Source organism: Tupaia chinensis, unplaced genomic scaffold (genome assembly GCF_000334495.1).
Source record: "Tupaia chinensis unplaced genomic scaffold, TupChi_1.0 Scaffold144197_1, whole genome shotgun sequence".
Taxonomy (NCBI): Eukaryota; Metazoa; Chordata; class Mammalia; order Scandentia; family Tupaiidae; genus Tupaia; species Tupaia belangeri.
The window spans coordinates 404,977-427,887 of NW_006204054.1; the positions used below are offsets into that span (position 1 = coordinate 404,977).

At 53.7% G+C, this 22,911-nt stretch overlaps 1 protein-coding gene and 1 pseudogene across 1 annotated transcript in view; both read left to right on the forward strand.

Moving 5' to 3' along the window:
• CDC42EP1 (CDC42 effector protein 1) overlaps positions 1–2,775 on the forward strand; it is a 6,444-nt gene extending 3,669 nt beyond the window's left edge. The window contains exons 2-3 of the mRNA XM_006166231.2: positions 46–219; positions 1,250–2,775. Coding sequence (XP_006166293.2) covers positions 46–219; positions 1,250–1,839 — 764 coding nt within the window. The 3' untranslated portion in view covers positions 1,840–2,775. The remainder of the gene's footprint in view (positions 1–45; positions 220–1,249) is intronic.
• Positions 2,776–17,355: 14,580 nt separating this feature from the next.
• On the forward strand, positions 17,356–18,240 carry LOC106733606 (60S ribosomal protein L6 pseudogene; annotated as a pseudogene).
• Positions 18,241–22,911: the final 4,671 nt, after the last annotated feature.

The following is a 22,911-nucleotide window of genomic DNA, read 5'->3' on the forward strand; positions in this document are numbered from 1 at the left end:
GGCCCAAGAAGCTACAGCTGATGCGGGGGGTGGGGGTGCCGCCCGGGCGGATGGCTTCCCCACCCGCGCCCTCGCCAGCCCCACCTGCCATCTCGCCCATCATCAAGAACGCCATCTCCCTGCCCCAGCTCAACCAGGCGACCTACGACAGCCTCGTGGTGGGCAAGATCAACTTCGACAGCAGCCCTGCCAGCACCACGGACGGCCACTCCAGCTACGGTGAGGGCCTGGCTCCCCTGCCCACTGTCCAGACGCCGAGGCCGAGTCTCAGCGTGGGGGGCAGGTCCGAATCCCACACCTTGGATGGGGGGGGTGAGGGGAGCAGCTCACCCCCAGAACATGCCGAGGTGGAGAGGGGTGTAGGTTATAACTGCCCCTAACTTGCCGTGTGGCCATCTAAGCCCTTCCTCGTTTGCCCTCCGCCGGGCCAGCCCACCCCTGGCCTCCTTCGACCAGACCAGCCGTGTTACGGCCGGTTGATTTTGTGGGGGTTAAGAGCCTGGGCTCTGGATTCTAATCCTGGCCTGTAGAATAAGTCCCCTAGGGTCACTGCTAATATTCGGTGACGTCATAGGTATACTAAGCAAGGCCTAGGGTCTGGGATATGGTAGGTGCTCGGGACACTCAAGCTGTTGTCATTTGAACAGGTTTCTGTAACTTGACAAATTTGGAAACCACCCACACTGGCACAAGCCAGAGGCCCTTTTTGTCCTGCCGGAAGTGCCAGCTTGGCTCTGCTGGGACAGCTCACCTGAAACCATGGGCCCCTGCTGCCCCCTGGTGGCTATTCCCTGCCTTGCAGCTTTGCACACGCTCCACCAGTGGAGGCTTCCTCTCGGCTCCTGTTCCAGGGGCCGCTCCACCCGACTGCAGACTGGCCCACAGAGCCCCCTCGTAGCCCTGGAGTCAGGGCTGGACCAGATGAAGTCGGGGCACGTGCCTGTCGGCAGCCCGCGTGCTCCAAGCTCCTGCAGCCGGAAGCCAGTGTCAGGGCAGGGTCCTGGGGGCCCTGGCCAAGTTCATGTTTTGAGCCCCAGGCTTGGCTTCCCTCATCACACCCTGGTCTTGTGGGAGCCCCTCATCGCCGCCCATAACAGTGAGGCCTGCGACAGCTCCAGGGCTGACAGCACCACACTTGGCATGGGGCTCACTACAGTGGGAAGAGGGGACCAGGGCAGAGAGGGGCGTAGCCTGCCAGGTCCTTGGTTAGGGTCCCCAGCTCTGACTCCACTCCCCCTTTCTGTTCTAGGTCTGGACTCCGGGTTCTGCACCATCTCCCGCCTGCCCCGCACAGAAAGGCCTCGTGACCGAGACTGTGATAACTCCTTCCCTGCTGAGCCCGAGCTGCGCCGCTCTGACTCCCTCCTGTCCTTCCGCCTTGACCTCGACCTTGGGCCGTCTCTCCTCAGCGAGCTGCTGGGAGTCATGAGCCTCTCGGAAGCCCCCGCAGCTGAGAGCCCAGCCCCTGCCACAAACCCTCCAGCTCCCGCCGCAGACCTCCCAGCCCATGGACACTGCCCCAATGGAGTAATGGCTAGATCGGGCCCAGTGGCTGGCGTGAGGGGGGCCAGCCCGGTAGGAGAAGGCACCCGAGTCCCTGCCGACATGGCCCTGGGCAGGCCCTGGGGGGCAGGCTGTGTGGGCAGCCGGCTCTACACAGAGGTGGATGCTCGCAGGGAGGTGGCCAGGGTGGTGCCCCAGGCCCGGGCCTCCTGGGAGAGCCTCGATGAAGAGTGGGTGGCACCCCAGGCGGGAAGCAGGACCCCTGTGCCCAGCACAGTGCAAGCAAACACCTTCGAGTTTGTCGATGCTGAGGAGGATGATGAGGTCAAGGTGTGAGTGGCGGGTGTGGCCAGGGGCCCCACCCATTGGGGCCATCTGCAGAGCCAGCACCCCCTAACAGCTGGGTCCTGCCAGGCCAGAGGTGGGAGGACCCTGGTTGCCCCCAAAGCCCTCCCCGTCTCTGCAGGACAGACGGGAGGGAGGACAGAAGACCAGGCTTGTGCTGGGCCCCGGTGTCCGCAGGGACCTTGCTGGGCTGACCCGCCTACCCACACAGCCGCGCGGAGCCAGCAGCCACTCCTCAGGCCTCACCCGTGCAGCCCCCACCCGCCAGAGCCCGGCCTCACACTGTGGCCTTTGTTGGGTGGGGGTGGGCCACACAGGGCCATTGTCCCTGCTCCCAGCTCACCCAGAGCTGCCCCACCACCTCCCTGAGAGCCCCAGCCCAGGCTGCACCCCCAGCATTTCCACCCTAGCCTCACTTGTCCCAGAAGCCTCCGAGAAAGGTCAGCGTGACCTCACAGGGGAAGAATCCCACCTTCCTGGGTACCCAGCCCTGCCTCTGGGGCCTGGTTTAAAAAGGCCTTTTTGATAAAAGGTGCCCTGCAAGATGCTTGGGGACCTGGGAGAACAGCCTCAGCGCCACCTGCTTAAACAGCCCTCCGCCTCCAGGGAGTTTGGAAAGCTGAGGGCCCCCTCAGGCCCCCAGGCTGGGGTAATGAGTAACCAGTCTGGACAGCCCTGCAGGAAGGCCCAGGTGGCAGCCCTTATCTGAAGTTCCGGGACAGGCCCTGGCCCAGGTGCCTGCCCCATAATCCCACGGGGCAACTTGGCATTTGCTCAGCTGGGACAGGGGACAGGTGGGCAGGAGCGAGTGCCTGGAGCTGTGTGGAAGTGTGACCCGGCCCCACTTGGTCCTGTCCTTGTGCCTTAGTGTCCTCTGTCATGACAATGCCAGGAGCATTAAAATGTAAGGAAAACATTAGTCCCCGCCACAGACTCCGCAGTGTGTGTGTCTGGCCTTGGGAGGGGAAGGGGCCAGAGGGGAGGAGCTGTGGGTAGGAGTGGTCCGGACCCAAGGGCTACTGGCCCAGAGTGACGAGGCTCAGGACAGGAGCCCACCAGGGCTTTTTCTTTTTTCTTTTTTTTTTTAATTTATTATTCTTAGAGACCAGCAGTTGATGGAATGACTGTGTCACTGGACTCCCATGTAGTTGACCGAAGTTCAAGTCCGGGACCCAGTGGCTTAAACTCATGCCGGGTGCGTATATGTGCGTACCCAAGATTCTGAGAGGAGAATGCAGGAGAAAGGATTGCAGTGTGGCCATCTCTCTTAGGGGGTGATTTCTCACTTCCTGTCTGTCTTTCTGTTGGGTGCACTTGCCCTAGCAAAAACCTCTCCAAAAAAAAAAAAATACAGTTATTTATTATTCTTCAGTTTAACCAGAGAGAGTGAGAAAAGCAAGCCACCAGATCTAGGACTAGAATCACGGTTGCATGGTTGGCCATGTGGGAGTCCAGCACCTTAACCACCACGCCACCTGCTGGCCCCGAGGGCATTTTCTTAGTCAAGCTCGAAGGAGATGCTGAGGCCCCTGCACACTCAGGTAGTCAGGTGGCTGTGACCCAGCCTGTTGGGAAAGGTCAGCTGGTACCTATCCAGTTGTTTGACCTTTTGAAGCTGTCACTCAGAGGTCACGGTCAACTTCAGTGGGCAGGAAGGTGTCAGAGGTGCCAACTCATGCCAATATGTACACCTCACCATCTGGGCTCTCTCTGCCCCTAAACATCCTCCCCAGGCCTGCTTCCTCCATGACCTTGACCTCTGACCCTAGACTGAGGCACATGTGGTCCTCCAGTGGCTCTTGTCCACAGTTGCCCCACACCGTGAGTGGCCATGGTGGACGTGTGGATTGAAATGCAAGTGTAGCTTATCTGCACTTGACCTGAGTTAATCACAAAGCTTGGGGAGGGATGGTAGGTGAGCTTCAGGGAGCCGCCCTGGGGGACAGTGTGGACCGGGGGATCGCAGACCGCGGGATCGCGGACCGCAGCTGGAAGAGTCGCCTACGTAAGGTTATGTTCATGGCGATCTGACCCCTAAAGGAGGCGCCAACCCGGTTAGTCTGGGCACAGAAGTGGTGCGTTTCATTTGGAGCTAGGAGTGAGGCTGTTGCTGGAGGGTAAATGGTTGAGACAGTTTCAGGAATTGGGGTGTCCTGGGAGAGAACTGCTGTCCCCAGGTACCCGAAGGTCTGCTGAGGTCGGCCATAAGCAGTAGCCAGCCTGAGGCGGTGACCCCTGTCACCAAGGGGCTACAGTCAGGCTGTGGCTTACCGACAGGGTCACTACAGGAGCCTGGGTTAGTCTTTCAGGGTCCCTGAGAGTGGGACATTCAGGGTCAAGGAGTGTCCCCATTTGAGAGTCTGACTAGGGTGGGTCCCCCATTCCTACACTGAAGGGGCCAATGTGGGGGAAGGAGTCACTTTTCTCTTGGCGTCTACTCCATGCATCACCCCACTGCCCCCTTCAAAAGTGCGTGGAGGCCGGTGCCCCGGCATGCGGGGACAGTCCCGTATGCACCAGACCCTGTGAGCGTCGGTGGAGTGGAGTAACGCCCCGGCTCTGACGCAGGCGATGCAGGCAGGGTCACTTGGCGCCCCCCAGTGGCTGCCCCTGGCTTAGCCATTCATGGGGGAGAGGTGATGTCCCTGGGGGGTTGGCGCTCAGTAGAGGCACCTGTCCCGCAGGGCCCAGGCAGAGCTCAGGGGGCTCCACAAAGGAATGGAGCAGCCAGCGTCAGCTCTAAACCCCGAAGATCCCCAGTCTCGGAGGGGAGGGCAGGTCTATGAGGAGAGCCAGGAGGGGGTAGGGGGGAGGGCCTGAGAGGTAGAGGAGACTGGAAAAGGCATGGAGGCATAGCCAACCCCTCGAGGGCTGATCTCTCACTTTCCCTCTCTGTCTGTCTCTCCAGTGAGCACAGGCCTCGTAGCAAACAAAAAACTAGAAAACAGAAAAGGAACGAAGGCCCCTTGGCTGAAGTTTCCGTTGTCCTCTTCCACTTCCCTGCCTGGCCCCGGCCGTGGACACTCCCAGCCCCGACCGTGCTCACCATCAGCATCACTGGCCATCTTACCCTTGACCTTCAGGGTGGTCCCCAGCTTCATGTCCACGTCCAGATCTCTGGGCCAACAGAAGAGTTCTGCCATGTCCCCACAGAGGGTCAGTCACGTACATGCCCGTGTCCAGCCATCTTCCCTTTCAAAATGCCTTTTTTATTTAAAGTTTATTCTTTAGTGAGAGAGAGACAAAAGGATACAGAGACAGGCAGGCACTCCCCCCCCCCCCCCCCGCCCCTAGCCCCCCCCCCCCCCCCCCGGTCTTCAGGCCGCGATCCACCCTGTGTCAGCTGGCCCCAATCAGGGGCACACACTCCGTGCCCAGCATGATCAGGGAGCCCCTGGGACATGAACCCAGCACCCTACCACGCTGGTCCAGCGTCCCATCAGTGTGCCCCGGCGCTCTTCTGCTGGCGAAGTCCACCCACGAGCACCGCCCACCCACGGGCCTCACTGCGCCCTGCCCACATGCAGGGCTGAGCAGGGAAGGGAAGGAGCCCGCGCACTGGCGGAGGCCTCCCAGGCTTTGCTCTGCTCACATCTGCCCAGCAGCTGGCACAGCTGGGTCTGGGGGCACAGAGCCTAGCCAGGGGGCCCCATTTGCCCACCTACAGAATGGGCACAACGGTCCCCGCTGCCCTCACAGTTCCTCGGAGGGTTTAGGTGATAAAGGCCCGTTGTCCCTGGCAGAACTCCAGAAGCAAGGATGTGATGCAGGGAATGACGCTCAGAGGCACGCAGGTTGTAGCCCATCCAAAACAAAGGATCTGGAAACACCTCGAGTCCCACTTCGACTGTCCATCACAGTCCTTCTCTGAACCTCGCTCCTCTCAACTGTCAAATGAACTAATTTGTTATATTCATTAAAAACAGTTGCTGATAGGACCAACAGTTGGTGTAATGGCTATGTCGCTGGACTCCCATTTAGTCGACCGTGGTTCTAGTCCCAGACCCGGTGGCTTAACCTCATGCTGGGCACATGTGCGTGCGTGCCCAAGATCCCGAGAGGAGAATGGAGGAGAAGGGATTGTGGTGTGGCCATCCCCCCTGGGGGGTGATTTCTTGCTTTCTGTCTCTCTGTCTCTCTCTCTCTTTCTGGTGAGTGCATGCGCCCTATAGCAAAAACCTCTCAAAAAAAAAAAGTTGGTGAGGGGTCAGCAGGTGGCGTGGTGAATAAAGGCACTGGACTCTCACATGGCTGACCACGGTTCGAATCCTGAACCTGGCAGTTTGCTTTCTCACTTTCCCTCTCTCTCTCTTTCTCTGTCCCTCTCTGGTCAAATTAAAATAAGTAAATTGAAAAGTTAAATAAATGATTCTTTAAAAACAAAAAGTTGCTGAGTGGGCAAGCTGATGGTACGGTCTAGGCGGCCGGGTCCCACGTGGCCGCCCACACGGCTCCAGTCCCAGACTGGCAGCTTGCAAATGCACCAGGTGGAGAGGGCAGGGAGCGCAGCTGTGAGGTGCCGGACTCCCACTTGACCTGCAGTTTGAGTCCTGGGCCTGGCAGCTTGAAACTCACACCAGGAGTGTGCACATGCGTGTCCAAAATCCCGAGAGGAGAAGAGGAGGAGGGATTGCGGTGTGGCTACCCCCATGGGGGCAGGGGGATTTTTCACTCTCTCTCTGTCTCTCCGGCAAGCACATGTGCCCTATAGCAAAAAAAATCTCTCCTAAAAATATTGAAAACATCCTAGGCACATGTGCATGTGTGCCAAAATCCCGCAAAAATGGGGAAGGATTGCGACATGACTGTCCCGTGGGTGCCTTCTCACTCCCCTCCCCGCCCTGTCTCTGTCAAGCGCATGTGCTGTCTGACGAAGAAGAACAGCTGTGGAGCTGCTGCTGTGTGGCCGTCACTGTGGAGGCGCCCGAGGTTGGCAGCACCCACCTTCCCGCTGGCTGAGAGAGGACTTGCGGTCCTTCATGCCACCCCGAGTGTGTGCCCAGCACACACTCAGGCAGATGAAGGGTGACCAGCATGACAATGACTTGCTGTTCATCTGCCCCTTGCACCCGGGGTAGCCCGGAGGCACCACCTGTATCTCCAAAGGCAGGCTGGAAGTGGCTGGAAGGGCCCCGGGGGAGTGGCACAGTCGTGGAGGCACAGCGGACACCCCCATCATCTTCCCTGCCTTGGCACTGCTGCAGTGGGGCTGGGTCATTCCTCGTGACATCCACTGTCCCTAGATGCCAGCGGCACTTCTCCCAGTTGTTTTAGTCAGAAGTGTCTCCAGACATGGCCCAGGATCAGAGGAGGTGGGAGTCGGGGCTACAGGCCTAGCCCTGCAGGTCTGTGCAGAATACAACAGCTGGATCCAGATGCTGGAGCCAGACGGGGCTCGGATCCTCGTCACCTCCCACAGCAGGCAGAGCGCGGCCGGGATGAGCTTATGCGGTGAGGTACAGCTCGGTCCTTCCCGGCGGAGTTCAGGAATGTGAGCGTGCCCCACGTGGCAGGCCCTCACACGGCACTGAGCATACACACACACACACAGCCAACATCAGACGTCATGCTCCCTGTCCCCACCAAGGACCTGGGACGGTCAGGCCGGGGGTGGGAGAGCCAAGACTGGAGTAGGAGAAGCCTCCAACCCCAGCACCTCTTGAGGCCCACCTGGCCGAAGTGGGAGAACCTGAGGCCCTAGAGGGGGGTGGGAACCGCCGCAGGGTAGGCAGGAAAAACCAGAATCCAGTGCATTGGACCAACAGGCAGGAGAGCTCTGTGGGAGGTGCTGGGCCAGGTCCTCGCCCCCACTCAGCAATGTAAGGCCCAGAGAGACGACAAGGCAGCGCCAGGGGAGAGGGGTAATGGGCAGGATGAGAATAGGAGCCGGGCCTAGTCCCAGCTCAGCCCCTAACTGGCCCAGTGACCTGGGGCCAGCCTGCCCCTTTCTGGGCCTGGGCCCCCCCATCTGTGATATGAGAAATCACATGGACCAGGTGGTCTCTGGAGAAGGGGCAAGGGCAGAGAGAAGAGAGGGTGGGTGACCAGAGGAGAGCAGGTCTGGGGCGTCGCCGGGCCTCGGAGGTCCTCACTGAGAGGCAGAGGGCGAGGGGAGCATCCGACCCTCCGTGCGAGACCCCTAGTCACGTTCACATCCTCCACTCCCCTGCATGGTGTCCCCCATATTCACGTCCACCTGGAACCTGTGACCTCAACACATCTGCAAACGTAAGCAGGTGAAAACGAGGTCGTCCCTGGTAAGGGTGGGCCCTAATGTAATAAGACGGAGGTCCTCGCAGCGGAGTGACGTGGGGACACAGAGTCGGAGACACGCAGAGCAGGCCACGTGAAGCCCTCCACCCGTCCTCTGGGGCAGAGATGGACGAGCACAAGCTGCAAGCCAAGGGCTGTTAAGAAGTGCCAGCAGCTGCCCGCAGTTGGGAGAGGCCAGAAACTACCCTCGCCTAAAGCCGCCGGCAAGGCGCGGCCTCGTGACGCCGGCATTTCCGACTTGCAGGCTCCGAAGCTGTGAGAGAGCAAATGTCTTGTTTCACACCACCCGTTTTGGGGGGACTTGTTTACACAGCAGCACTAGGAAAGAGAAGATGAGGCCTGCGACCCCATCCCACCCACCCGGGGGAGACTGAGGCTCAGAGAGCTGCAGCGACTTGTCAGAGACCACACAGCCAGCTACCGAGGAGCCAGGCGTGGACCAGATCCTCAGGGGCCTGGAGGAGGAGCCAGGCAGCCCCTGCCAGGTACAGACTGTGATCTGGGAAAAATGAATTGCCAGGCCTCCGATTCTCTGTCTTTATAAAGCACAATGGATGTTAGTGGTTTTATTATTATTACTGTTGTTATTGTTGAAAAAACTGAGGCAAGGGCAAAAGAAACAGGCTGAGGCTCGCACAGCAAGAGCCAAGGGGCGCTGACCTGGGCCTCGGAAAGGCCGTGAGACTGTCTGTCGGCGCCCTTGCTGCACACGTGGGGAAACGGAGGCCCAGGGCGGGGTGGCAGTGCTGCTCCCCAAACGCACTCCCACCCAGGCAGCTCCTGGCGGATTGCGCTTGGGGTCCTGGCTCACCCGAACTTACATCCGCGAATATTATTCATTAACTCCCAAGGCCATGAATGAGGGCTTTGGGCCCTTCTGCCCAGAAGCCTCCCCGCCTGCATCTCCCCGTAGGACAGACAGACAGAAGGCCCCTCACCCTGCCCCACCCCACCCAGCCCAGGGCATCCTCCTGGCCTCCTCCAGCCCCGCCTCCGGTTCTGCCTCCACCCAGTGCAAACCACAGGTGCCCGAGGCTCCCTGACGGAGCCAGCATCCCCGTCTATAAAAAGATGTTTACTTTGCAAAAAATGCCTAAGCTCCTCATTTTTCACAGTGTCATGATTCATTCTGAGTCTTTTTTTTTCCTTCTTTCACCTCATTATTTTTCCAAATGTACATGTAAGACTTTTTTTGTTTGCTTTTTAGTTTTTGCTATGGGGCATGTGCGCTGTACAGGGATAGCCACGCCACAATCCCTTCTCCTCCAGTCTACTCTCAGAATTTTAGGCACACACACACACACACACGTGCCCAATGGGATTTTCAAACAGCCGCGTTTAGGACTTGAACTGCACCACTGGTCATATGAGATCCAGTGCCTTAACCTCCTTGCTACCTCCTTGGCCCAGGCATTTTTTTTTAAGTTTATTTCTTCAGAGAGAAAGGCACCCCCACAGGGACCTCACACTGAGATCCGCCCCTAGTCCTGGCCAGCCCAGAGCACAAGTATGTGCACATAGTCCTGTGCTCAGGGAGATCCCAGGACGTGAACCCAGGACCCATGTGGGCCCACTTGCATTGACATTGTACCACCACCTGGCCCTGTACATGTTAATTTTTGGTATTGTTTTTATTTAATTTTATTTGTTCATTCATTTATTTTAATTTGACCAGAGAAAGACACAGAGAGAGAGAGAGAGAAGGAAAGTGAGAAAGCAAACCACCAGGTCCAGGACTCGCGCCATGGTCAGCCACATGAGAATGTCCAGCACCTTAACCACCACACCACCTGCTGGTCTCCAGTTTTGTTTTTTTTTAAGAATTATTTTACTGGGACCAGCAGATGGCGTAATGACCATTCGCTGACCTCCCATGTAGTAAACTGCAGTTCGAGTCCCGGATCCGGTGGCTTAAACTCACGCCGGGCACATGTGCATGAGTGCCCAAGATCCTGAGAGGAGAATGGAGGAGAAGAGGTTGTGGCGTGGCCATCCCCCCTGGGGGGGTGTTCTCGCTTTCTGTCTCTCTGTCTCTCTCTGTCTTTTTTTTTTTTTTTTGGAGAGGTTTTCGCTATAGGGCGCGTGTGCTCGCCAGACAGAGAGAGACATAGAGACACAAAGCGAGAAATCACCCCCCCAGGGGGTATGGTCACACTGTAATCCCTTCTCCTCCATTCTCTGCTCGGGATCTTGGGCACGCACGCACACGCGCCCGGAGTGAGTTCTAAGCCACCGGGTCCGGGATGCAAACCGCGGTCAACTACGTGGGAGTCCAGCAACATAGCCATTATGCTAACTGCTGATTCCCTCTCTCTGTCTTTCTGATGAGGGCACTTGCCCTAAAGCAAAAACCTCTGCCCCCCCCAAAAAAAAATTATTTTATTTAACTTTATCCATTTATTTATTTATTTATTTATTTTGACCAGAGAGGGACAGGATGAGAGACAGAGAGAAAGTGAGAAAATAAGACACCAGGTCCGGGACTTAAATTTCTGTTAACCGTGTGTGAGTCCAACCCCCTTAACCACGATGCCACCTGCTGGACCCTGTACATATAAGCTTTAAAAGCCATCCATGACGGGCCGGCAGGTGGTATGGTGGTTAAGGCGCCGGACTTCCACATGGCTGGCTGCAGTCTGAGCCCTGGCTTGCTTTCTCACTCTCCCTTTTCTCTCTTCCTCTCTTCGTGGTCAAATTTAAAAAAGAAAAAAATAATAATAATAATTAAATAAGTAATTCTTAAAAAAAAAAAAAAAAACACACAATAAATGCTGGAATGCTGGATTCAAAGAAAATATCTAGAAGGATCTACAAGAAACTTAAAAGTGAAGGGGCGAGAGGGCGGAGGCGAGGCTGCCAGGAGTTAAAAGCTTTGCTCTGTGCTCCTACCACTGAGCTATGGGCACGCCTCCTAGGGCGAGAGACCGAGTGAGGAAAACAATCGAAAACAATCGCTCGCTGCCCACCGCTGACAGGGGACCTGCCTGCTCGGAGGCGCATTGCCTTCCAAGGCGGTTTTCTAGGGCTTCATAGACACCCCTCTTTATGCACGGTTATCTGCCTTCATTCAGGGAAACTTTAAAGCCCACAAATCTCTATTTCAGAGCTGTGTTTTAATGGCTGTGAAATATTCTACCTCTCAACGGTTAAATTTATTTAACCAATTTCCTTCTGCTGAACACATACATTAAGTCTAAAGTTCTGCTGTTAAAAATACTGCCGCATGAAATGCACTCGCACGTAGTTTGGCTGCGTCGTCAGTTCATACAGGGCAGAGTCCCAGAGGCAGAACTCGAGCGCTCCGGATTTGGCGAGTTAGAGCATTTTCCACCAGAGCTGGCGGGCCGGCCAGGGCGGAGTGCAGGAGGCTCGCCCTGCCTGGGCCCCTCAGTGCCCAGAGCTGCGGGTGGCTCAATGCCCAGCGCTCACGAAGGACACCACCTTCAGTCCCCTGCCAGCTCTGAGGGAGAGGTTTCTTCATTTGACCCACAAGGAAATTAATCCTTTCTCAGCCTTTCCCCCAGAGGTGATAAAGCCCAAACAAGATAAGGACTTTGTTTTTGTTTTCATTTTGTTAGATTTTTGCCATAGGGCACACGTGCTCCCCAGAGAGGAGAGAGACAGAGAGAGACAGGAGAGAGACAGAGAGAGATGAAGTGAGAAGTAGCTCCCCAGGGAGAACGATCACACCGCCATCTCTCCTCCATACCTCTCTCAGGATCTTGGGCACGCGTGCAGGCCCAGTGTGATTTTCAAGCCACAGGTCCAGGCCTCGAACCACAGTCAGCATGTGGGAATCCACGTGGATTCAAATCTTACTTCTCCCACTTCCTAGCTGTGTGACCTTGGTCCAGGTTACTTACCCCCTCTGGGCTCCATTGCCTCCTCTGTGCAGTGAGGACAGTAAGTGTGAAGGTTAAGGGAGATAGGGTCTCGCGCTTCGGTAATACGGAGCAGTTGTGTTCCTTTATTCGTGACATAGTAGGTGGTGTGGCGTGATGTGCACGTGAGCAGGAAACAGGGAGAGAGGGAGCGAGCGCCCTCCACAGTCTAGTCACTCCTCACCCCCTTCCCCACCTTCTTCCAGCCAGGCGGATCTTGGACACACGTGTGCCCAGCGTGTTCCAGGCTGAGCAGGCCCAGAATTCTGATTTTTGGTCAACATGTGGGGTCCTTTGCCTGACCAGCACATTACCACGGAGCCACGGAGCCAGGCCCCCAACAGGTGTCCTTTATTAGCATTATCAGGGACCCACGTCTCACCCAGTCAGCGGGCAGGAAGGCCACTCCTGCCCCCGCCCCCACTGTGTCCGCGCCCGGCTGTGGGCTTGCGCCCCTGAGCCTCCCAGCCCACTCTGACCGACACGCTGCTGCCTCAGCGCGCCCCTTCCCGCACGCGCACACAGTACGTGACACGAATCTACATACGCATGAATGCCGTGAGTCATTCTACTGCACAGCTTCATTAAGTGAATATGTCAGTATATTATTATTATTATTATTATTTGGACAGTTTTTTGCTATACGGAACATGCACTCACCAGAAAGACAGAGAGAGACAGAGACAGAAAGCAAGAAATCACCCCCCCCACCCCCGCCGGGGGGTATGGCCACGCCACAATCCCTTCTCCTCCATTCTCCTCTCAGGATCTTGGGCACATACACACACACACCCAGTGTGAGCTTAAGCCACCAGGCCTGGGACTCGAACCATGGTCAACTACATTGGACTCCAGCGACATAGCCAGTATGCCAACTGCTGGTCCCAATATTATTATTTTTTAATAAATATTTACTTAATTTTATTTATCATCATCATTTTTTTTTAATTTGCTATAGGGCATTGGTGCTCACCAGAGAGAGACAGAGAGTGTGAAAAAGCCACCAGATCTGAGACTTGAACTGCAGTTGGCTATGTGGGAGTCCAGTGCCTTAACCACCACGCCACCTGATGGCTTGTCAGTATTATTATGAAAACATTTTCAGGAGCCAGATAGTGGTATAGTGGTCAGAGTGACTGGATCCCACATGGTCGGCTACGCAGTTCAAGTCCCAGCTTGAAAAACATGCCAGGCCCATGTGCGTGTGTGCCTAAAACCCAGAAAAGAGAAACGAGGAGACAGGGTGGGGAGCACAGAGCTTTTGGCATCAGACGGGTGAATGTGCGGTCCTCTTTGTCACCTGCAAGTCGAGTGGCTGTGGCTCATCACCGTGAGCCTCAGTTTCCCCATCTGTGGCTTGGTGGTAAGGATTTCTTGTTTGATTGACTGATTTTTTTTTTTTGAGAGATTTTCACTGTAGGGCGCGTGCGCTCGCCAGACAGACAGAGAGAGACATAGAGACAGAAAGCGAGAAATCACCCCCCAGGGGGGATGGTCATGCCGCAATCCCTTCTCCTCCATTCTCCTCTCGGGATCTTGGGCACGCACGCACATGCGCCCAGCGTGAGTTTTCAGCCACCGGGTCCGGGACACGAACCGCGGTCGACTACGTGGGAGTCCAGCGACATAGCCATTACGCTAACTGCTGGTTCCTGACTGACTTACTTTTAATTTCACAGGGCATGTGTGCTCACCAGAGGGGAGGGGAATGAGCAAGCACCCCCGTGGGTCACGGTTACACCACAATCCCCTCCTGCCTCTCTCGCTCCTTTCAGGGCTCTCGGCGCACACACATGCACCAGGCACATTTCTCAAACTGCTGGGTCCAGACTTGAACTGCAGAGTAGGCCGTGTGGGATCCAGCCACTAAAACCACTAGGCCACAAGCTGGCCCTTAACTTATATATATGTTTTTAATTATCTTATTTAACTTTTTATTTATTTATTTTAATTTGACAGAGTGAGAGCGAGCGAGCGAGAATGAGACCGAGAGAGGGAAAGTGAGAAAGCAAGATGCTGGCTGGGTCTGGGACTCGAACCACAGTCGGCCATGTGGGAGTCCAGCGCCCTAACCACCATGCCACCTGCTACCCCCCCCCCTTAATTTATTTACTTGCAGAGGGCATGTGCCCTTGCTGGAGAGAGACAGAGAGAGGGAGAAGGAGGAAGCACCCCTTCCCCAGTAAAGCCCGGTCAGACCCCATCTCTTCTCGATTTCTCCATCTTCTCAGGATTTAGGGCACAATCGCACATGCACCAAGCATGTTCTTCAAGCGCCCAGGACAGGATTTGAACCATGGTTTGTCATGTGGTATCCAGTTCCTTTAACCACCAGGCCACAGGCCAGCCTCATTTTAATTTTATTTATTTATTTATTGGAGAGATTTTTGCTATACAATTTTGCTATACGATTTTGCTATAGTGTTGTACTCACTGCAGAGACAGTGAGAGACAGAAAGAGAAATGGCCCCCCGGGGGAATGGCCACGCCGAGATCCTTCTCCTCCATTCTCCTCTTGGGATTTTGGACACATACACACACATATGCTGCACGAGTTTTAAGCCACCAGGTCTGGGACTTGAACCGTGGTTGATTACGTGGGAGTCCAGTGATGTAACCATTACGCCATCTGCTAGTCCCTTTACTTTTAATTTAAAAAGTGGGCCCTCTCTGGGCCAACAGGTGACATGGTGGATAAGGCACTGGATCCCACATGGCCAACTCTGCAGTTCAAGTCCTGGACCTGGGTGCTTGAAAAACACTAGGCGTGTGTGCATGCACGCCCCAAATCCAGAGAAGAGAATGGAGAAGGAATTGCAATGAGGCCACCCGCCTGGGGGCATAATCGCTCACTTTCTCCCTCTCTCTCCAGCAAATGCACACACGCCATATGGCAACAAATCCAAACAAAGATTAAAAAGTCAGTCCTCTGTGTGGCAGAGCAGAAATGGCCTGCTCAAGAGAAGCAGCATCCCAAAGGGCGACCCTGGTTCAAATCCCCAGCCTGGTCAGCCTGAAACCTGCTGGGCACACACACAAGTGCCCAGATCCGACAGGACCGAGGGCTGGAGGAGGAGGTCACGGCATGACCAGACCCTCTTTCTCGGAGAGCACGCCTCTCCATGCACACAGGCTATCACAAAAAAAAGGAAAAAATAACAAAGTTAACCCACATGGCCTTTGGGGCACATAATAGATACTTTTTATTTTTTTGTATGAGTTTGTCTCATCTTTTTTTAAAATTATTTTTAATTTTATTTTATTTATTCATTCATTTATTTTAATTTGACTAGAGAGAGACACACACAGAAAGAAAGAGAGAGGGAGAGGGAAAGTGAGAAAGCAAGCCACCAGGTCTGGGACTTGAACCATGGCTGGCCATGTGGGAGTGTCCAGCACCTTAACCACCATGTCACTGGCTGGGTCCCCATAATAGATACTTTTTTAAAAAGGAAAGAAAGAAAAAAAGAATTGTCTGCCTTCCTTGGGGGAGAATTTCTGAAAGGGGAAATATTTCCCCTGAGAGGATGAGGCCAGCTGTCAGAGAGCAGACACTTGGGGTGAATTTATTTGTTTGTTTATTTATTTATTTAGCCAAAGGGCACATGTGCTCATGGGGGAGAGAGGAAGAGAGGGAGGGAGATAAAGCACCCTCGATGGCACATGGTCATGCTACAATCCCTTCTCTGCCACTTCTCCATCCAGTCAGGACTTGGGGCTCACATCCACACGCACTCAGCATGTTTTTTAAGCCGCAAGGACCAGGATTCAAACCGCAGACACCACGTGGGATCCAGCCCCCTTAACCACCAGGTCATGAGTACCCAACTCCGGCTGGGGGGTGCGTTTCTCGCTGCCCCCCACCCAGGAGGGCAGGTCTCCTTAGGAAGCCGGTGTCCGTGCTCCCAGGCCCAGGAGCCTGGGGCTGGAGCAGGGCTGCTGGTGGCTGGTCGGCATCTGGAACCCTGCCGGCAAACGCTCCACTGCCGCGGATGGGGAGATGGGTCTGCCCGGGGTCACTCACTCACACAGGCAAGTTAGGGGCCCTGTCTCCCAGGCAGAGCTGAAGCTCCTGGCCTCTGCACCCCAGTCTCCCTGCACAGCAAAGCCTGAATCCGCAGCCATTCTTCAGGGGTTAGCTTGGGGCATAGGGGAGTCCTACAGCTGTCAAGCTCTCTGGGCCTCAGTGTTTCCACCTGTGACGGGAACCGGAATGCTCACACCTCCAAGGGAAGGGACCTCACAGGAGAAGGGATGTGACGCACCGCTGACCCCAATCGGTGCTGCCAAAACGCCTGCTGCTATTAGGGGACTGTTAGGCCTGCCCCCATTGCTGTCTGTCTTGCTTGCTTTCTTTTTTGGAGAGGTTTTCACTACAGGGCGCATGCACTCGCCAGACATACAGAGAGAGACATAGAGACAGAAAGCGAGAAATCACCCCCCAGGGGGGATGGTCACATCGCAATCCCTTCTCCTCCATTCTCCTCTCGGGATCTTGGGCACGCACGCACACGCGCCTGGTGTGAGTTTTAAGCCACCAGGTCCAGGACATGAACCGCGGTCGACTACGTGGGAGTCCAGCGACATAGCCATTACGCCAGCTGCTGGTTCCCCCTATTGCTTTCTTAAAATAATTATTTTTAAAAAGAATTATTTTATTTAACTTTTTTTTTTTAATTTGACCATAGAGGGACAGAGTGAGAGAGAGAGAGAGAGAGAGAGAGGGAAAATGAGAAAGCAAGCTGCCAGATCCAGGACTCGAACTGCAGTCGGCCACATGGGAGTCCAGTGTGCTTATCTACCACACCACCTGCCAGCCCCAAATAAAATAATTCTTTTTAAAAATAAAAATAAACTGAACAATCACACAAGCTGCTTGTTACCTGGGGGGTCCTAGAGTGCTTTCCTCGGGGAGCGGGGCCCTACCCCCAGCCCGCTCCCAACCTCCCTCTGGACAGTGCAGCTTCTGCGTGCTGACCACCCAGTCACACGTCAGAGGACAGACTCCTCGTCAGAGGGCGGACAGAGGACAGACTCCTCGTCAGAGGGCGGACTCCTCGAGAGGTAGCATCTGCATCACAGCCCTCTGCCCGGCACGCCCACCCCACCCTCAGCTCCTAGCAAACCCCTGGTAGGACTCGTCTGCCTCAGGACAGGTGGGCGATCTTTTTGGGGGGCCTGGGGCATTTCTCTGACCCTGATGTGGTAAGGGGCCAGAGGAGATGCTCAGATACACGCAGGCCTAGCCACAGGAAGCTCGCCTCCTCCAAGGCGTCTGATCCACCTCGAGTACCCCAGGCCACTGGAAGACTCTGTCCTCTTAAAAAAAAAGGCGAGTTTCGCACTACACAAGATGGCAGGTGGAAAAGCTGTGAAGCAGGATACTAAGAAGACGCCTGAAGCCACGAAGCCTGGTGCCAGCGGCAAGGTTAAAAAGGGGGACCCCAAGGCTGAAAAGCCCAGGAAGGGGAAGCCCCGTTGCAGCCAAAATCCCGTCCTAGTCCGGGGCATCGGCAGATACTCCCGGTCTGCCATGTACTCCAGGAAGGCCAGGTACAAGAGGAAATACTCGGCCACTGATTCCAGGATTGAAAAGAAAAAGAAGGTTCTTGCCACTGTCACAAAACCAATTGGTGGACACAAGAATGGTGGTACCCAGGTGGTTAAACTTCATAAAATGCCTAGGTGTTATCCTACTGAAGACAGGCCTCAAAAGCTGTTGAGTCACGGCAAAAAGCCCTTCAGTCAGCATGTGAGAGAGCTGCGAGCCAGCGTCCCTCGGGGGAACATTCTGGTCACCCTCACTGGACGCCACAGAGGCAAGAGAGGTTTTCCTGAAGCAGCTGAGCAGTGGCTGCTACTGTGTATGGACCACTGGTCTTCAATCGAGTTCCACTGCGTAGAACACATCAGAAATTCATCATTGCCACCTCCACGAACATTGATATTAGCAAAGTAAAAGTCCCAAAGCACCTTACTGACGCTTACTTCAAGAAAAAGCAGCTGTGGAAGCCCAGACACCGGGAAGGTGAGATCTTCGACACAGAGAAGGAGAAATACGAGATTACAACGCAAAACGAGGTTAATCAGAAAGCCGTGGACTCGCAAATTTTACCCAAAATCAAACCTGTTCCTCAGCTCCAGAGCTACCTGCAGGTCTGTTTGCCCTCACAAATGGAGTTTCTTCTCACAAATCGGTGTTCTAAACTTCTTGCCAAGAACCTAATTAAATAACTGATCATAAATATATTTCAAAAAGAGAGAGAGGGAGAAAGAAAGAAAAGGGTGGGCAGGTCATGTAGTGGTTAAGGGCACTGGACTCCCACATGGCTGACATGGTTCGAGTCCCGGACCTGGCTGTTTCTCTCCCTCTCTCTCTCCCTCTCTCTCTCTTGCTCTGTCCCTCTCTGGTCAAATTAAAATAAATAAATAAAGTTAAATAAGATAATTCTTGGGACTAGCAGTTAGCATAATGGCTATGTTGCTGAACTACCATGTGGCTGACCGCGGTTTGAGTCCCAGACCCGGTGGCTTGAACTCATGCCAGGCACATGTGCGTGTGTCCCCAAGATCCTGAGAGAAGAATGGAGGATAAGGGATTGTGGCATGGCCATCACTCCTGGGGGATGATTTCTTGAAAAAAAAAATATATATATATATATATATATATAATTCTTAAAGGGGCCAGCAGGTGGCATGCTGGTTAAGGGCACTGGACTCCCACATGGCTGGTCATGCTTCAAGTCCCAGACCTGGCAGCTTGCTCTCTCATGGACTCCCCACTCTGTCCCTGTCTGATCAAATTAAAACAAAGTTAAATAAAATAATTTTTAAAAAATTCTTTAAAAAGATGCTAAATGAAATAAATAAACAATTCTTTGAAGAAGAAGAAATAAAAAAAGGAAAGGAAAAGGCCAGCCCTGTGGCTTGGTGGTTAAGGGAGCCAGATCCCACATGGCTGACACATAGTTCAAATCTGGGCCCAGCAGCTTGAAAAACATACCAGGAGTGTGTGCTTGCAGCCCAGCATCTCAGCGGGAGGGAGAGACAGAGGAGAAGGGGCTGCAGTGAGGCCAGAATGACCATGCCCGTTGAGGGGTGCTTTCTCCCTCCCTCTCTAGGAAGTGCATGTGCACTGGTAATAAGGGAGGAAGGGGGGAAGGAGGGAGGGAGGGAGGAAGGAAAGAAAAAAAGAAAAAAGGAAAGGAAAGAAGAAAAGAAAGAAAGAAAAAGAAAAAGAAAGAAAAGGATTCCCTCTTACTGGCTTCTGTGCTGGGGACAACGTCCTGCTCACGGTTGTCCCAGGCTACCTAGAATCCACTTTGCAGCTGCCCTTATGCTCTGCAGTCCAAGGACCGTCAGGGGACATCCTCGCAGCCCCATCACACAAGCCTTCTTCCTCCGGGAGAAACAGCTCTCATTTCAGCTGCTGTTAGAAGGTCTGGGAGAACATATGGTTCAAGTCTCCTTCCCTTCCAGTGGCCTTTTCGAATTGGTCAGCTGATTAAACAATAGCATTCCACAAGCTCTGCTATTGACATGTTGGAATTAATTATTAACATTGGCTAATAACTCAGTCTACTTCCTTCTTTTTATTTTTAAGTTTATCTTTTGTATTCCTGATAGAGAGCGTACGCACACACAGCAGCATGAGAGAGAGGAGAGAGCAGACCCTCCGCAGGGTCCCACCACACTACGACCCCCTTCCCCAGCCCGCCAGCTTGTCAGGACCCTGGGCATGCACACTGGTGCCCTGTGTGTCTTGAGACCAACCCAGGGATCTGAACCTGCATACACCTTCATTCTTTTATTCTTTAAATTATTGTTATTGTTTTAGGTTTTTGCATAGGGTACATGCACCAGAGAGAGACAGAGAGACAGAAAATGAGAAATCACCCTCCAGGGGGGATGGCCACACTGCAATCCCTTCTCCTCCATTCTCCTTTCCAGATTTTGGGCATGTACACACACCTAGTATGATTTTCAATCCACCAGGTCTGGGACTCAAACCATCTGGTTGACCACATGAGAATCTAGCGCCTTAACTACCATGCCACTCTCTGGCCCCCACACCCTCCTTTTTTGGGGGGGAGTGTTTGGTATAGGGCATGTGCACTTGCCAGGAAGACAGAGAGAGACAGAGAGACAGAAAGTGAGAAATCACCCTTCAGGGGGGATGGCCACACCGCAATCCCTTCTCCATTCTCCTCTCAGGATCTTGGGCATGCACCCGGCATGAGTTTAAGCCACCAGGTCTGGGACTCGAACCACGGTTGACTACATGGGAGTCCAGTGACATAGCCATTACGCCAACTGCTGGTCCCAGGACCAGATGTTTTTATGTGGTGTTTGTAGTCTTCCAGGACCTTAGCGTACTCTATTCAATCCTCACCTACCTGAGTGTTGTGATGCCCACTGAATGGACGAAGAAACTGAGGTTTGAGTCCTGGACACAGCAGCTTGGAAAACATACCAGGCACATGTGTGTGCGTGCCCCAAATCCCAAGAGGAAAATGGAGAAGAAGGGATTGCAGCATGGCCATCCCCTTGGGGGTGATTTCTCATTTTCTTGCTCTCTATCTCTCCAGTGGACACATGCACCCTATAGCAAAAATTGTTCCAAAAACAATAATAAACAAAATAATAATAAAGTGGGTTTTTTGAGATTTTTGCTATAGGGCTCGTGCGTTCACCGAAAAGAGACAGAGAGACAGAAAGCAAGAAATCACCCCCCCCAGGGGGGGATGGCCACACCGCAATCCCTTCTTCTCCATTCTCTTCTCAGGATCTTGGGCACGCACACACACGCGCCTGGTGTGAGTTTCAGCCACCGGGTCCAGGACTTGAACCGCGGTTGACTACATGAGAGTCCAGAGACATAGCCATTATGCTAACTGCCGGTCCCAATAATAAAGTTTTATTACCAAAGTAGGTGTGTCTTTCCAAAGAGAGAGAGGGAGAAAGCCCCCCACAGTGGTGGGGTGGGCACACCATGACTCCCTCTCCTCCACCTCTCAACCTGCCAGGATTTGGGGCATGCACACACACACTGGACATGTTTCTCAAGCCACCAGGGCTGGGATTCAAACTACACTCAGCCATGTGGGATTCAATTCCCTTAACCAGGAGGCGAAGGGACCAGCCCTGCCACAGTTTTTTGAAATTATCATATAATATACCAAAAAGCATTTTACGTCTTAAATGGGTGAATTGTATGATACATGAATTATATCTCAGTAAAGCTACCTTATTAAGTCACATTGCTCTGGGGCCAGCGATGCCATTATTTCCGCTGCTGTTCTTTTTAAGGTGCAGCTCGCTACAGGGCAGCCTCGGCTCTGCTAGATCTGTAGGGCGGTTGAGGTGTTTGGAAAAGAAAGCATTTGCCTCCCTCTGCTGGCCACTAAGAGAACAACCTCAACTATTACAGGACCAACACTAGCTTGTCAATTGCTCAGCAACTCCCACCTCAAAAAAAGACAGATTCTGATACGTGTATGATTAAACAGCACTTCACACAGCTGGAATGGTCTCTTTTTGTAGTTTATATATCTTACTCACGATAGCGCATGCACATACGCGTGAGACAGAGAGAGGAGTAGCCCTGCAGGCTCTCACCGTACTGGGATCCTCCCCTCCCACACTCGCTGGGAGAACCTGGGCCTGTGCCCACACACCTGGCGGGTTTCCAAGCTGACCCAGAGACCCAAACCCGAAGTTGGCCCTGTGGCTTCCAGCCCTGCAGTTCCATTTGCTACGGACTGAACCACCAGGCTGGGCCTCAGAAGGGTTTACAGGGCAAAGTAAGCCTCCTCTCACGGAAGTCCCCATGGCTCCCCAGAGGCCAAACCCTTCTCAAACTCCCTCCCAGGGATAGCTGATGAGTCACACAGACAAACGCACACCATGGTACTGTTTTGTACCTTGGTTTGATTCCCCTAATGGTGTATCTTAGAAATGGTCCCATGCCGAGGTCGGCAGTTGGCATGATGGTTAAAGGCGCTGGACTCCCACATGACCAACCTTGGTTCAAGTCTCAGACCTGGTGGCTTGTTTTCTCATTTTCCCTCCCTCTCTCTCTGATCAACCTGGGAAATAATAATAATTAATAAAGTTAAATAAAATATTTACTTTATTAAGAAAAGAACTGTATACCAGTAAAATGCCTCTCTCTCTCTCTCTCTCTCTCTTTTAAATTTGTGCTATCAGGCATATGCACTCACCAGAGATAGGTGAGACAGAGTGAGAGAGAATGAGACAAAAAGTGAGAAACCATCCCTGAGGGGATGGCCACGTTGCAATCCCTTGTCCTCCATTCTCCTCTCTGGATTTTGGGCATACATGCACACACACTGGCAAGTATTTCAAGCCACTGGGTCCAGGACTCGAACCACACAATTGATCATGTGGGATCCAGCTGCCATAACTTCCACACCATCTGCCAGCCCACACTTTTCTCTTTCTAAAAGCTGGATTGTATTCTCCCTTTGATTATCATTAGCCAATCCCCTACTGGTGGACACATAGGTTGTATCAGATCTTCGGCTTTTGCAAAAAAAAAAAAAAAAAAAAGCTGTCCTTAAAGATCATCCCCGTGCAAGCACATTGTGATTTCCAGAGAAGCCGCCACCAGTTTTGCATGTACATTGGCAGTTTAACCACACCTCAGCGGCTGATGCAGGTGTTACAGAACACGCCGCGACTCGGAAAGGCTAGCACTCACCTAAGGTTGCTCAGAAAATAGGGACCTAAGTTTGCAGGTAGGGTGGACAGTAACCCATCAGCAGCTCATGTGAATTAGAGACAGGACCCCACTCCTGGGTGACGGGTGAGGCAGGTGGAGGTGGAACACCCATCTGAACCCTCAGCCAGGTGCTATGGGAGGTTCACAACTGCCCAGTTCTTATGG